This window comes from Sarcophilus harrisii, chromosome 5 (genome assembly GCF_902635505.1).
Source record: "Sarcophilus harrisii chromosome 5, mSarHar1.11, whole genome shotgun sequence".
Lineage (NCBI taxonomy): Eukaryota > Metazoa > Chordata > Mammalia > Dasyuromorphia > Dasyuridae > Sarcophilus > Sarcophilus harrisii.
Window position 1 is genome coordinate 184,118,399 of NC_045430.1, and position 15,983 is coordinate 184,134,381.

The window sequence follows — 15,983 nt, forward strand, 5'->3', positions numbered from 1 at the left end:
GCCTAAAAATTGTTGTTTCTCTGCCTCTTGTCACTCTTATCTGTGAATGCTTCATTCATGAATAACCTTCATGTACCACATGGTCCTAAAGGGTTGAATGGCAGGGACTGGCTACAGGTTTAAAAGTAATTTTAAAAATGACTTGGGGATTCAAATAGATTTCACTTAATTAGGCCATATTACCACTGTAGTTGATTCATAATGAGAATTGTATATTTGACTTCTAGGTTTCAGATCTTATCAAAGAATGCCGCCAATCTTTGGCAGAAAGCCTATTTTCCTGGACCTGCCAGTCACCTTTAAGCAAAGATGATACTCTGCTCCTTATCGGCCATCTAGAAAGAGTCACAGTTGAAGCTTCTGGCTCATTGGATAGTGTGAACTTGGCTCTCGTCATGGCTCTCCTTTATTGCTTTGATATCAGTTTTATAGAACAGGGTGCAGAGGACCGAGAAGGTACTGGAGAGTGCAAGGGGAGAGGGAGGGAAGAACTGTGTTCATGAATGTATATGGGTATGCTTGCATGTTAGTGTATGTGGGTAAACATTCTTGTTTGTATTGATGTGTGATGCGCATGTATTATTTTCCTCATTATTCATCTAGACCTATGATTTCATTGCATTGGGGAGTTCCTGGTGTGGAAACTCCTCCTACCAGTGCCTATGGGGAGTTAGGAGCTCTGCAATTTCATTGCCATAGAGGGTTGTTTAGGATACCCAGAGGTTCAGAGACTTGTTACATGGTGTGTACATGATAGCAATGGGACCTGAATCCAGTTCTGTGTTACATGTCAAAATAGGCATTTTTAAGTCTTTGAAATTGGGGGATTAGTGCTTAAATTTGATCACTTAAAATTGCTAAAAATGAGAAATGGTATAAAAGTTGTTTCCACATAAGTTTTTTTTATTACCAGTATTTTTCTATCCAAATGACATATGTACAGTTTTATATGTTTAGTTCTTATATGTAGCATATATAGTTCCATTTATATCTTTGACCTTTGCAGTTGGAAAAGAATTGGAATAAATGAATTCTATATGCCTGGTACATAATTCTAATAGCTTTTTTTTATTTAAGATTTCCTAAGCCGTTTAAAAATTATCTATTCTAAAGGAGGGTCTTGAGACTTGAGGTTTTTGAGCTACATATTCCTGTGTTTAAAATTTTACTTTGTTTCTCTGGCACAGTCAACTCTTCATGACCCCATTTACAGTTTTCTTAGTAATATTCAAGTGGTTTTCCATTTCCTTCTTCAACTTATATGAGAAGTGAGGAAACTGTAGCAAAAAAAGTGACATGCTCAGGGTCATGCTACTGGTATTTAAATTTGGGAAGAAGAGTCTTCCCATTTCTAGGCACAATACTATGTCTGTTGTGCCACCTAGCTGCCGCAAAATTTCAATTTAATTTAGAATTAAAAATAAAAGAAATAGTTTTCTTATTCCCAGCAAAATTGTAATCATAAATGTTTGAACATATAACTTTGAACATATAATTCTGTTTTGTTTGTTGGCCCAGACCTGGACTCCTTATAGGAGCTAACTCCTTATGAGGAAACTCTTGACCCAGGCTGATACACTTCTATAACAGTTCTCTGGGATACTGAGGTTAATTGACCTAAGTTTATAAGCAATGTGTGTCAGATATAGAACTTGAATTTTCTCTTTGACAAGCTGTCTTAGTTATCCCCTAGTTAAATTGTTTATCTCATCCTAGTCCCCTTAATTGGGATAATTGATGGAAGGGTGATGTCTTTGCTTTACCTGTGAACTGTTTTTCCAAGTCTCTTCAATTGTGACTAGTAGGATAATCTAGACAATTACAATTTCTTACTAAAACCTATTGTTAGGTCTCTTCATTGTGTTTTGGGGGAAAAAAATGGAAGTTTCAGTAACCTGTCTGATGCATTCTAATGCAATTTAAAGGCCTGTCTAAGCCGAGTGGCTTCTTGACTAATTTGGTGAGTTTAATTAGGATACATGATTTGTTCTTCCATCATGTTTTGGTAGCATTTGAGCTATGTGAAGATTTCTAAGTTTTTGTTGCTGATAGATTACTTACTAAAATTGTGTATAGATATGACTAAATTGTTTTCAGTTGTGTTTAAATTATTTTCAAAGACTCATTGATTTTCTTAATTCGGGAAATGAAAATATAATTTTTAATGCAGTTTTTGCTTAAATCATCCACTTTACAATTACAGATATAATTCATCAACTACCACTATTAACAGAGAGACAGTATATTTCATCAATTCACTCGCGCCTTCAAGACTCACAGCCTTGGAAACTACCCGGCCTACAAGCCACTGTTAGACTTGCTTGGGCATTGGCATTGCGAGGGATTTCTCAGCTCTCTGATGTGCCAGGTAAATTGATTAAAAATAATGTCATTTCTGAAGTCTTTGAAACAAAACCTGTAATTTGTTTTACATACTACAGTGTCAATAGAAATGGCATCTGCTCATTGAGATAGAAACATCTATTAGTATAGGAAACTATTTAAAATTATATCAAGTGTAAATTTTATAGTATGTTTTTCAGAATACATATACATATATCCTTAAGTTATTTAATTCTATCCTTAAGGCAAAGAAATTCAGTTATGCTTCTTATAGGAATTAATAATCTTTTAAAAAGAGCCTTTAGTCTTAAGTTGAACATAGTCTTTTTCTTGAACTTTGATGTTTGATGATGTTTGAAGCTCTTTCCCCCCACATGTCTGCTAATACACTTCTGCAAATGTTACTAAAGACTTGATTCTTCTATGGTCTGAGACCCTTCTGTCCTGCTTTCACAATTTCTTGAACCTAAGTCAGTGAAAATGATGTGGGAATTAGTGGGACTAGGAAAAGAGAGCTTCCCTGCCTCCTGGTCCTCTTCACTGTGAAGTTGATCTCCACGGTGAGCAGTAAAATTAGAAAACAAAAACACTCACTTTGAGTTTTTAAGGAAAGGTGGTTTAAATTTATGGGATTAAATCAATTTTATTTATGTTTTAATATCTTTTTTTTATTAGACTGTGCCACATTTTATGAGGTCATTCCTTAATATGCTTCTTTAGATAAATTTAAGGCTGTTCCTGTGTAGTTTTGAAGCACAACCCTTAGTACCATGTTAATATTGTGAAACTTGGTAGTCCAGATAATGTTTGGTCATATCAGATGTCACCCCTTGCCCTCTAAAGTAGTTATTTGTCCTTAATTCTATCAACCTGTGGAGATTGTGGAATGCCAGACCATCTCCTTAATATAAATATGTGCTGTGTAGTGCAGTATTCATTTGTACATCAGTGAATAGCATTTTGGCAGCTTTTCTGGTATTCTGCAAAGTAGTGAGTAATTATTTTATTATTTTTCCTAATTTCTTTTAAGCTCTTGCTGAATTTACAGAAGCCGATGAAGCAATGGCAGAGCTTGCAATTGCAGATAATATCTTCCTTTTCTTAACTGAGTCTGTAGTGGGGTCAGAAAATTTCTACCAGGAAGAATTTTATATCCGCAGAATTCATAATCTCATCACAGACTTCCTTGCACTTATGCCAATGAAGGTAAGTTAAAGAAACACAGAATTGGGACATAAATACAACAAACTTTGATAAACTTTGATAAATTACCTTTGTTTTGGAAATAAGCCAAACTTTTTTAAATGGCCAGAACTTTGAATCCATTCACTAAACTGACTTAAGAAAATGTTAAATGTTCATGCCCTAATTTAGTTTCTGAATCATGACAATTGATGGCATTATATATTCTGCTAATTGAGTTAAGAGGAAAGAATTTATTTATTATTTTTGCTGTAAGTGAGTTGTCCAGGGTCACACAACTGTGATAGACCAGATTTGAACTTGGGTCCTCCCAACTAAAGGGCTGGTACTCTATCCACTGCACCATCTAGCTGCCCGGAAAGAATTTTTATCATGGATAGAAAACTGGTTTCAGGAAAGGAAATAGTACATAAATGGATGATTCTGTGGACAGAAATGTAGGAACAATATGGTTTTCAATGAGCAGTGTTAGAGTTTATTTTATTTCAACATTTTTACATATGAAGTGGGAAAATGTCATCTTATAGATGACATCAAGTCCTTTTGGGTGCCAGACAATCCAGATGACCACCCATCTGCAAATTAGTAAACTTAGGGGAAAATACAGACTTCGCTTATTTAGTAATTTGATTTTAAACTTCTAAGAAAGAGCTCTCTTGGGTGCTATTTCCTAAAAATTTCAACTTGGTATGGTGCTGTGGCCAAAAAAAGCTCACAAAGTTTTTGAGGTTGTCGGGGAACAACTTAAAAACAACAACAACATACATTATTTAACTTCTCTCTTCAGTTTCCTCATCTGTAAAGAAGATCTCTATATTCCTAAAATATATGGTCATAAGAATCTGAATAATCTTGCCATGCATGATGTCCATATTTGAAATACATTTGTGCAGTGGTACTTCCAGTAGTGGATAGAGCACTTCCCTGGAGTCAGGAGGAACTGAGTTCACATTCTGTTATTAATACTTGTTAGAGGTGTGACTCTGGGTGAGCAATTGCCTCAAACCTCCCCCCCCCCCCCCCCCCCCCCCAAAAAAAAAGAAATGTAATTTCATTGCATGAAAAGATAGCATTTCATTTGGGAGTAAGGTCTGTTTTATTATTTTGAGGAAAATAATAATAGTGTCCAGAAGAATTTTCTGACTGGTTTGCTTTCTTTTCTGTTTTCATTGAACTGAAAGTATATTTGCTTGACAGCTACAAATTAAGTATTGAGCAAGTAGGAGCACATAAAAATTTGATTTTGTGTGCATATTTGCAATGAAGATTTTGGCTTTCATCTTTTCACTGTAATACATAGTACTGTTTTTAATGTGAAAATGGTGTTCTATTTTTATCTTTTTGGAATATGATATGATAAAGATTGGTAACAAAAAGTCTATCCCTATCCCTATCTGTAGCATGAAATGATTATTGAAAGTCAGCTGTAAATTTCTTCACTTGTACAACTAGGTTAAAAGAAACATTCTTTTATACTTAATCTTCTTAGGTAGGCTGCCTGTTTTAAAATTTTCATTACCTTTAATGTGTCTTTAATGTGTAATGAATGTAATAGGTGAAACAGTTAAGAAATAGAGCAGATGAAGATGCTCGAATGATTCACATGAGTTTGCATATGGGTAATGACCTTCCTATTTCACTTCGGAGAGATCTGGAACATCTTATGCTTTTGGTAAGCCAGATTATTAGATACAATTTACCTTTTTTTTTTGTCCTTATGAACTCAAGTTACCTTAAGTTAATTCATACGTGAAGAGATAATGTATGAACTATCATTATTTCTTGTTGAATCATGAATATTTTAAATGTTATTTTACATTGAAATTATTGTGTCCGAGTTAGTGTGGAATGTGGATAATTGAAAGGAAGCCAAAATGTAACTTTCTTTGTCTAAATTCAGCTTTTCTGGTCTAAATTTAGCTTTCCTCAAGTACTTCTAGTTTTTAGTGTTTTCTCTTAATTTTTTTTTTTCTGGACTTGTTATTCATTAGTCTAAGGAACTCCCAGTAAAGAAATTCCTTTTACTGAACCATATAGGCATCTTTTTGGCAACTTGCAATGTCTTCCTGGCCTGGGGCCATCTACAAATTAAATAAATTGCCTTGAGCCTTATGGGTAGTTTGTATCAGAGGTGGATCTTGAATATAGATTTTGTCTGTCTAGTACATGGCACAGTTTCTCTTAATTACTTAGAAAATCAATCAATTACTTAGAAATATCAATTGTGGGATGGATTGGATAGGAGAGGAAGGGGAGAAATCAAGTCAACTCTTTAATACTAGGATTGTGATCATTAAATTTCTCAATGTTTTGTTAAGGAAAAAAGTGACATTTCCCCTCAAAAGTCTTTGTTCACAACTTGCAGATTGCTGAGCTGTATAAAAAAAACCCTTTTAATTTGGAGCTTGCTTTGGAATATTGGTGTCCTTCAGAACCTCTCCAGACTTCCACTATAATGGGATCCTATTTAGGGGTAGCTCATCAGAGACCCCCTCAACGCCAGGTGACTTATACCTTTCATTCTTTTGTTTAGTTAGATTTGTTAAGATATAGCCTTAATTTAATTGTGTCCCGCTATTTTTAGTTATTTCCTTGGAACAAAAGACTATACATCGACATTAATAATCTATTTCTTTTTTTTATTTTTCTGGTTTCTAAATGTTTTAAAATAATTGAAGCCTTTAATTTTATGTCACTCCAGATAGTGTAGCTAGAATTATGATCTGTCCATCTTTGTGCTTAAAAAAAGAAACAAGCCTCTTTAATAGTCTTTTTTTTCAGGTTGAATGATTTATCTTAGAGAGCTGTTTGTTGTAGAGAAATTGAAACTTACTTTGGGTAGCCTAATTGAGGTATAGTATTATAATGATTAAAGAATACCTAGAATTCAAGAATTTTTTTAGTTCAGTGGAAATTTAGCAATCTATTTTAATTGTTGCATCTTATGGATGCTTAGTCCTTTATGGCCTTCCAGAGCCCCCTCTTTTTACTCAGTTTTCTTTGGACATAAAGAATGGTTGGCACTCCTCTCGTAAAATTGGAAAGGAGGCTAGGCCAGAGTACAGAAGAAAAAATACTAGAGGTCATGGTAAATATTAATGTTTCAGGTCAACAGTGTTGGGGTGTCAAGAACGAGCATGATGCTGGCATGTATTCTTAAAAAGCCTAATATATGAAGACCAAGAAATTGTTAAGTTGGGATTTGTATGACATGTAAAAAACCTGACATTGCCATCTCACTTTTTTTTGTGTGATTTGAAATTCTAAAAGTTACTGTGTAGTTGTAAAATATTTTTTTGTCGTTTAGTGTGGCCTGTAATTTGTAATGGCGAAGTGGATAGAATGCTGGAACTGACATCAGATCTGAGTTTAGATCTGGCCTCTGACACATCCTAGTTGTGTAACTATTCAAGTCACCTAACCTTTGCTTCCTTCAGTTTTCTCATCTGTAAAATGGGTATCTGTTTCAGAGGGTAGTCTTGAGAATAAAATGAGATGTTGTAAAGCACTTTGCAAACTTTAAAGCCCTCTATAATTGCTAGATAATAGCCACAGGAGAAGGTATCCCGTATTTGGACTCGGGAGGATTTGGCTTTGAGTTCTAACTCCTGCTACTTCCTGGTTGCATGACCTTGAGCAAGTCAACCTCTGGCTTCCTCTAAATGTTCCTAAACTTCTGCCTAAATCAGTGTGGGGATATGTATGGGATTCCACTACATATAGTCCAAAGGAAAAATAAAGAAGAAAAGAGAAGCAAAATATCAAAGGAGGAAAAAAATGGTATTGAGGGTTGGATATACCAACTCCATTGTGTTATCCTGTTCCATGTAATACCTTTTCCTAGTTTAACTAATTAATTGGACAAGGAGTGAACATTTACTTTTTTCAATCCCAAAATCTGCCTGTGGATTTTTTGTTAGGTGAGTCATTTCCTAGAGTTCTCTTTTATATATTTAAGATGTCAGTTGCCTAGAAATATTCTTGGATCTTTATGAGGTTATTAGCATTGTTTTAAATAAACGTCACTTGAAGTCCATAAAACAATTCCTCTCAGTTTAGATTAATTCTAATTAATTAAAAAGAGTGGCAAAAGACAGACTGTGCTCTCGGAGTTCATACTTTAATAGGGAAGTCAGCCTGAAAATAACAAAAGTAAGCTATATTTATGTGTGTATGTATCCATATTTCTATATTTATACATATTTATATTTATACATATATTTATACATATATGTGTATATATATAAATAATACACATAAGAATTAGAGGTAATCAGCATTGTGAAAGTACTAAGAGTTAATATGAGAAAAGCCTCTTATAGAAAGTGAAACTGAAGGAAGCCAGGTAAGCCGGGAGGCAGAAATGAGAAGGGAAGTAAGATAGCAGACTCTGCAGGACAGTCAGTGAAAATATCTGGAATCTGAACACAAAGATCATGGAAATTAGTAAGGTATAAAAATTCTGGATAGTTTAGGACAAGAGCTACAGGTTATAAAGGGCTTTGAAACGGAGGATTTTATATTGGATTCTGGAGATGATAGGGAGCAATTGAACAGAGAGATGGTGTCTTTGACCTTATACTTTAGGAAGGTTCCTTTGTCACTGAAGTGAAAAGAGATTTGTGTCAGGAAGACCAACCAGCAACTGTAGTAGCTGTAGTCCAAGTAGGAGGTGATAAACCAGAACAATAGCAGTGTCAGGAGAGAAGAGAATGTAGAGGATAGAAATATTATGAAGGTAGAAGCTGAGTGACCGTTGAAAAAATGGGTTAAAAATGTTATATGGGTTGGGAGTCTCCTGTTAAACTGGAACTGTTGATAGATTTTAAACTGAACTATTTTAATTTTAATTTAATTTGTTGTAAAGTACAGACTTTTTTTCTTTTTCAGGTTGTTTTATCAAAGTTTGTTAGGCAAATGGGAGACCTACTTCCTCCTACTATTTATATTCCATATCTGAAAATGCTCCAGGGATTGGCCAGTGGGCCACAGTGTGCTCATTACTGTTTCAGTTTGTTGAAAGTCAATGGCAGTAGTCATGGTAAGAGCATTTTCCAAAATTTTCCAAACTGGTTGTAGCACCCCTAGGCATAATATCCCCATATTTCTATAAGTACTGATGGTAATATTTATTTTCTATGTATATTTTCTTTAAATATTTATTCAAAATTTTTCTTTCAATATTTCAATATTAAACAAGATAGGAAGTGACAAGATTAGGCTGTATTGTATATTGTATATATTGTATTGTAGTATATTGTAGTGAAAACCAGTAGACAAGGCAGTGTTTTGTTCCATTTTAAAATATGATTCAGTTTGCCAAATTTTAGTTTTCACCCACTTTTTCAAGATCACATCTATTGTCAAAAGCAAAGTTTATTTATATACCTAGTCTTCCTGCACAGATCAGAGTTTACCATATTTTATTCAGTTTGATTGATTTTTTTCTAGGCTTTCTCAAACTTTCCCATTTAATTTAGATTATAAATTCACATAATCTTAACAGTACGAGTCTTAGCAAAACCAGTGTTTCCTGGTCCTAATTTTATTATCTTAATACTTCAGAAATTTGGGAAACTGCATTTATTATTCTAAGTACTCCCTCTAGTGGTGCAAGTTGCATCTATTTATGCCTTCTCATTCCATTGCACACTTTTGTCCACATACTCTCATAAATCCTTCATGGGGGCTACACCCATTGTTCAAGACTCTCCTCTGAGCACACAGTATGTCTGTCACCTCTCATGATATGCAATAATAAAATTTAATTTGAAAATGTTATCCCTTTACAATGTTATACATTGCATTATGGAATACTTTTTTGCTCTTTGTGGAAAGAAGCAACCCTTTTTATAGCTATATGATGATACTTTGTTGTCAAAGAGGGACTTTGGCTGACTAACCCATAAATGTTAATCATGAGCTAATTGATACATTGGCATAATCTCATATTAGACAATGTACGAAAATTAATCTGAAGGTTTGAAAATAGTGATGGAGAGAATACAATATAATAACCACCAAAGTTAGAATCAGGCAGAAAGAAGTTCATCATTTAAAAGTTGTTTTTCAACTTAATTATTATTAAGAAATAGTATATTGTGTCTTAACAGCTGAAAACATTCAAGGAGCAGGTGGCAGTCCTGTGTCTTGGGAACATTTCTTTCACTCTTTGATGCTGTATCATGAACATTTAAGGAAAGATCTGCCAAGTGCAGATAGTGTCCAGTACCGGCATCTCCCTTTACGAGGCATCACCCAGAAAGAGCAGGACGGATTGATTGCTTTTTTGCAACTTACAACTACAATCATTACATGGGTAGGTAATCAGACCCTCTAGATAAATAGACTTCTATCTATGTGCTCTTTGCTAGGTGGAGTAGATTTCTGTAATTAAAACCATAGGGTGATAAATATGACATACACCTAACATGCCATAATGATCTCCATGTCAGATGGAGGCATACACAGGCTCCTTAGGACAAACTGAACACTAGAAATGTCAGTCAGAAAAACATTTTGGTATAAAGGACTTAACAAAGTCAAAATATAATCCATAATTTTGGAATTATATTCTTGCTGATGTTTAAAACTCATTGCTGTTACTTCAGCAGTGGGATCTATGGAAATGAATATTTTTCTATGTTGATAGTAAGAATTCTCCAAGGAGTTCAATTCTAAAGCCTGATAATAGCATAGAAGGGACCCTGTGTTCTTAAGGGTTGTGCTGACAGAGCACAAGGACAAGTCCCACTAAGTGAACTTCCAGGATGGGCCTAGTGTCAAGGACGGGATATAAGTTTTAAAAAGATCATTACTAGCTGGGCAAAGAGCTCAAGACTCTCAATGACTCTCAAAGACCTGCTAAAGGTAGAGAAGTTGCAGGCTGTATTACAACAAAATTATAGATGCTTAATTCAGAATTAATGACTTGGTTTCTTTGTTCATCTCTGTAAGTTCTGCAAATCAGTTCTGCAAGCACGAAATATGTTTTTGTAAAACATTATTTTAAGGAGATCAGTTTCCTTAGTCTAGCATTTTAGGTTTATTACCTGATAGGCCCAGCTTACCTGCTCTGTCTTTCTATTTTCCAAAATAGTCCAATAGATTCAATTGACCAATAAGTCAAGTTATTGTTCTGCATACTCTCTAGGCCCATTTATGTTTTTGTCCCTTTGTTCATACACAGTACCTTCTCCCCTCCCCCCCTTTGCCCCAACTCTCTCCTGGGCAATAGAGATTTTATATTTTCTTTGCAGTCCCACATCACCTTTACTTTTAATGTCCTCGGCATTTAGCTGAGCCTTTGTTGTCATATAAATTCCTGCTTGAGTTGTTCTTTGGGGTTTTGTGGTCTTATATCCAATAATAGCTAATATTTGTATACTGCTTTAAGGATTTAAAATTTCCAACTGCACAAGAGAAATCATAAAGGGAAAAAAAAGAATAAAAAGCAAGCAAATAACAACCAAAAAGATGAAAATACTATATTGTAATCCACATTCAATCCCCATGGTGCTCTCTCTGGGGGCAGATGGCTCTCTCCATCTATTGGATTATTCTCTGTCTATTGGAATTGGCCTGTATCACCTCATTGTTGAAAAGAACCACATCCATTAGAATTGAACATCACATAATCTTTTTGTTGCTGTGTACAATGTTCTCTTGGTTCTACTTACTTCACTTAGCATCAGGTCATGTAACTTTACATGTAACATGTAAATTTTCTTAAGTCAGTAATAAAACCAAGGTCCTAAAATTGGTTGCCTTTTGATTTTTTATTTCTGTGTTTAATTCTTAAGAGTGAGAATGCTCGTTTGGCTCTCTGTGAGCATCCTCAGTGGACTCCTGTGGTTGTCATCCTGGGACTCCTGCAGTGTAGCATCCCTCCTATTTTGAAAGCTGAGCTATTGAAGACACTTACAGCCTTTGGAAAATCTCCTGAAATTGCTGCTTCCCTCTGGCAGTCTTTGGAATATACACAGGTAGAATAAATCTCAACTCATATGCTTTTCTAAATGTACTTTGTAGAGTAATGCCTATTACTAAAACAGACTTAAAGCATTATTGTGTATTAGTTGTATGTGCAGTCATAGTATAGGACTGGAAATGAATAGGCTTGGGTTTTGTTGGGAATGCCTCATCTGTAAAATGAGCTGGACAAGGAAATGGTAAACTTCTCTAGTATCTTTGCCAAGAAAACTCCATAGACAGTCAAGAAATATTGGACGTGACTGAAATGACCAAACTAGCAACAACATGAGTCTCTTGGTAAATTCACATTTAAAAATAGCAGTTCATTATTAATAAGATTCATTCCAGAAATACCTTTTCATTTTCCGTTACTGGAGTAATGAGGAAAGGGTTTGTTTGTTGCTAATATTTGAGAATTGCTAAAAACCTATTTAATTGGCATACCTTTAATTGAAATGGAGAAAATTGAAATGGAGAAGTGCTATTTTGGTCAGTGGACTTGTAAAATATAATCAAGCATGGTACCTGTGATAATCGGTGTGATAACCATCACTTCATGAACAGAATAGAAATGTTTCTAATTTCTTTTTCTTATTTTTAAAAGATACTACAGACTGTAAGGATTCCAAGCCAGAGACAAGCAATTGGCATTGAGGTAAATAGTTCTTATTGGGCAAAATGTTAACTTCATAAATTTCACTGAATGTTGGAGGAAGCTGTAAGAAATTTGTTTTTGTTATCATATTGCTATATTATTTTCAGAATTTATGTATTTCCCATTCAAGATTCAGAAGTTTTCTAAAAGTGCTGAATTGAAACAAATTCTACATAGATTTGAATTTAAATTAAAGCTAACAGAAGTAGTACTTGATTTATAAAGGCTCTTTTAATGGAATTTCAGAATTGCATTAAATGGATTAATTTAATGGATTAATTAAATGGATTATTGTCTATTTTGTTCAGCCATGTGAGCTGTTTCTAGATTCACCTCTTAAGTCAGAATGTACTTCTTTTGGTTTTACTTCCAGTGTTTTAGTTTTTAAAGTTAAAAGGTATTTGGAGATGTACAATGCAGTTTATCAAAAAGGGACACTGGGTTGAAAAATTATAAAGTCATTTACAGTATACATCTGTAATGCTTTGAGAGAGAGATATGTTTGTGTATGTATGTGTACTGGTGTGCAATATAAATACATATAGATGACATGTGTATATATACATGTGTAATGTGTATATGCGGATATGTACACATAATGTACATGTGTTCTAACCCTTATTTTCATTTATTTGTTATTTTTGTTATTTCACATCTTGCAAGAATGTTATAATGTTTTTTAATGGCTTGAGTGCCTTAGCTTTTGTTTTTTGAATGTTTTTTTTAACTTTTGTTTTCAATGTTTGTTTCTATTGGTTAAGGTTGAACTAAATGAAATAGAATCAAGGTGTGAAGAATATCCACTGACAAGGGCCTTTTGTCAGCTTATTAGCACACTAGTAGAAAGTTCATTTCCATCTAACTTGGGGGCTGGACTACGTCCACCTGGCTTTGACCCATACTTGCAGTTCCTCAGGGATTCTGTGTTTCTTCGATTTCGCACCAGAGCTTATCGCAGAGCAGCTGAAAAGGTAACTTCTTTAATATTAATATTCATTGATTTTCTTTTCCTTTTTTTTAATATTGCTGGCCTTTGTGAAAAGGAAACTTTTTAAAAATGTTTTTGAATGAATAAAAAGAATTTATTAAACAAATTAAGAAGGGAGATAGTCCTTACCTTATATTCTCACAGGAAGAGACAAAACCTATAGAGGAGTGGTTGTCAGAGAAAGATAATTTTATTTTTCCAAATAAATTTTAATTTTATTTTTCCAAATACGTGCAAAGATAGTCTTCAACATTCACTTTTGAAAAACCATATATTCCATATTTTTCTCCTTCCTTCCTCCCACCCCCTTCCATAGTCAGGAAACAATCCAGTATAGGTGAACAGCAACAACAACAAAGGTGAAAATACTATACTTTGTTTGACATTCCATCTCCACGGTTCTCTCTGGATGTGGATGGCTCTTATCATCGCAGGTTTATTAGAATTGCCTTGAAAAAGAGCCAACTCCATCATAGTTAATCATCACATAATCTTGTTGCTGTGTGCAATGTTCTCTTGGTTCTGCTCACTCAGCATCAGTTCATATAAGTCCAGGTTTTTCTGAAATCAATCTGCTCATAATTTCTCATAGACAGTAATATTCTATAGCATTCATATGCTGTAACTTAGTTCAACCATTTTCCATCCAGAAACTCAGTTACTAGTTTTTTGCCACTACAAAAACAGCTGCTACATACATATTTGTACATATTTTCCCTGAAAAAGTAACTTCTAAGAGGGATATTGCCTTTTTAAAAAGATTATATTTGCTAACCTGCTGTTCTATTAAAAATAGCAGTTGGAAGATACAGTGATATTCATTGGAGCAATTTTTATCTCGTGCATATCAGAATTTTTTCTATGAATCAAAAAAAAGGCTAGTTTTTGCAGTTAAAACCAGAGCATTTCATTTGTAGCAGCCCTCTTTGTAGTGGCCAGAAACTGGAAACTGAGTGGATGCCCATAAATTGGATAATGTGCTGAGTGGATGCCCATCAACTGGATAAAATTCTGAATGAATGAACCAGCTACATCTAGCGAAAGAACTCTGGGAAATGAGTATGAACCACTACATAGAATCCCTCTGACATTTTCCTCTTGAATTTGTGAATCTTTTAGATGTCAGACATCTATAATGTGGTAAATATTTGACACTTTATTGAAATTAGATTATTAATTTCAAGTGCATTAGAATGAATAGTTATTCAGAAGTTTGTCAGAAAAACAAAGACTATCTGTAGTGTTGACATCTTGGCCATTGAGATTCCCAACTGGTTTAGTTCAAAAGATTTTGTCTTTCAAGGATTCTTTATTTCCTGGACAGCTCACATCTTCTAGGCATCTTCTAGTCTAATTTATAATGTTAATTTCTACTCATCAGTAAATTTTTACCAAAAAATTCACTGGATTTAGACCCAATTTGACTTGGATCTTGTTGTCTGGGGTAGCTCCTCTGGGGTTTCATGGGTAATAAAGGATATTGCATTATTTTTTCCAGGCTGGGTTTTTATGGTTTGAACTTTAAAAAACATTAATATTATAATCATATAATATTATAATATAATAATATGATATAATGGTAATAATATTCCCATTAATATAATATAATAATATATATTATAATAATATATTATAAAAGTAATATTTGGGTTTATTGTCAAACATTTCATTATCAATTGCATTATATATAATTATATAGTACTGCATGAATTATAAGTATTTTCTGATTTTTAAGAAATATTTTTCACTTCCAGAGATCAGTATGACATTAGCACCTATTACCTAAGTAAGCATTGTTCCATCTTGTTCTTACTTTGTAATCACATAGTCTAGAATCAGGATTTCTTTCATTAGCCAGTCAGAAAACTGATATTAAAGGCTTGTGTGTAAAATAATATACTGTTATCCAACATTTTTGCTCATATTTTTATGGTAGAGACAAAGCAAATAATTATGTGTGCATGAAATTTGAATGGTGTAAATTGGACACAATCTTGAGAGGAAGGCACTAGTAGGAATAAATGAGGGGAACATGGTATTTGAATCAAATCTTGAAGGCTAGGGAAGCCAAGAGGTGATGATGAGAAAGATAATTAAGAGATCATTAATAACTTTGGAGAGAGTACTTTCAATTGAAGAATGATTTTGGAAGCCAGACTACAGGCAGTTTAGAAGAAGAAAGGAAAACTCTGATTATAGAGTTTGCAAAACCTTTGTTGCAGTTTTTCCCCTCCTTCCCTCCACCCCCTCCCCCAGATGGCAGGTAGACCAATACATGTTAAATATGTTAAAGCATATATTAAATACAATATATGTATGCATAGCCATACAGTTATTTTGTTGCACAAGAAGAATCAGACTTTGAAATAATGTACAATTAACCTGTGAAGGAAATCAAAAATCAAAAAACAGGGATTAGAAATGCTATATAATGGTTCACTCATTCCCCAGAGTTCTTTTGCTGGGTGTAGCTGGTTCTATTCATTATTGAACATATGGAACTGATTTGGTTCATCTCATTGTTCAAGAGAGCCATCTCCATCAGAATTGATTATCATATAGTATTGTTGTTGTAGTACATAATGATCTCCTGGTCCTGCTATTTTCACTCAGCATCAGTTCATATAAGTCTCTCCAGGCCTTTCTGAAATCTTCCTGTTGGTCATGTCTTACAGAACAATAATATTCCATAACATTCATATACCACAATTTGTTCAGCCATTCTCCAATTGTTGGGCATCCACTCAAGTTTCCAGTTTCTGGCCACTACAAACAGGGCTGCCACAACATTTTGGCACATACAGGTTCCTTTCCCTCCTT

At 34.1% G+C, this 15,983-nt stretch overlaps 1 protein-coding gene across 2 annotated transcripts in view; it reads left to right on the forward strand.

The window, feature by feature from the left end:
* The window catches only part of NUP205 (nucleoporin 205), a 98,681-nt gene that overhangs the window by 37,292 nt on the left and 45,406 nt on the right, over positions 1-15,983 (forward strand). For both annotated transcript variants that reach the window (XM_031939122.1, XM_003771633.4), the window contains exons 6-15: positions 228-456; positions 2,204-2,368; positions 3,374-3,549; positions 5,102-5,218; positions 5,912-6,049; positions 8,437-8,587; positions 9,660-9,865; positions 11,349-11,531; positions 12,125-12,175; positions 12,937-13,146. In XM_031939122.1, coding sequence (XP_031794982.1) covers positions 228-456; positions 2,204-2,368; positions 3,374-3,549; positions 5,102-5,218; positions 5,912-6,049; positions 8,437-8,587; positions 9,660-9,865; positions 11,349-11,531; positions 12,125-12,175; positions 12,937-13,146 — 1,626 coding nt within the window. The remainder of the gene's footprint in view (positions 1-227; positions 457-2,203; positions 2,369-3,373; positions 3,550-5,101; positions 5,219-5,911; positions 6,050-8,436; positions 8,588-9,659; positions 9,866-11,348; positions 11,532-12,124; positions 12,176-12,936; positions 13,147-15,983) is intronic.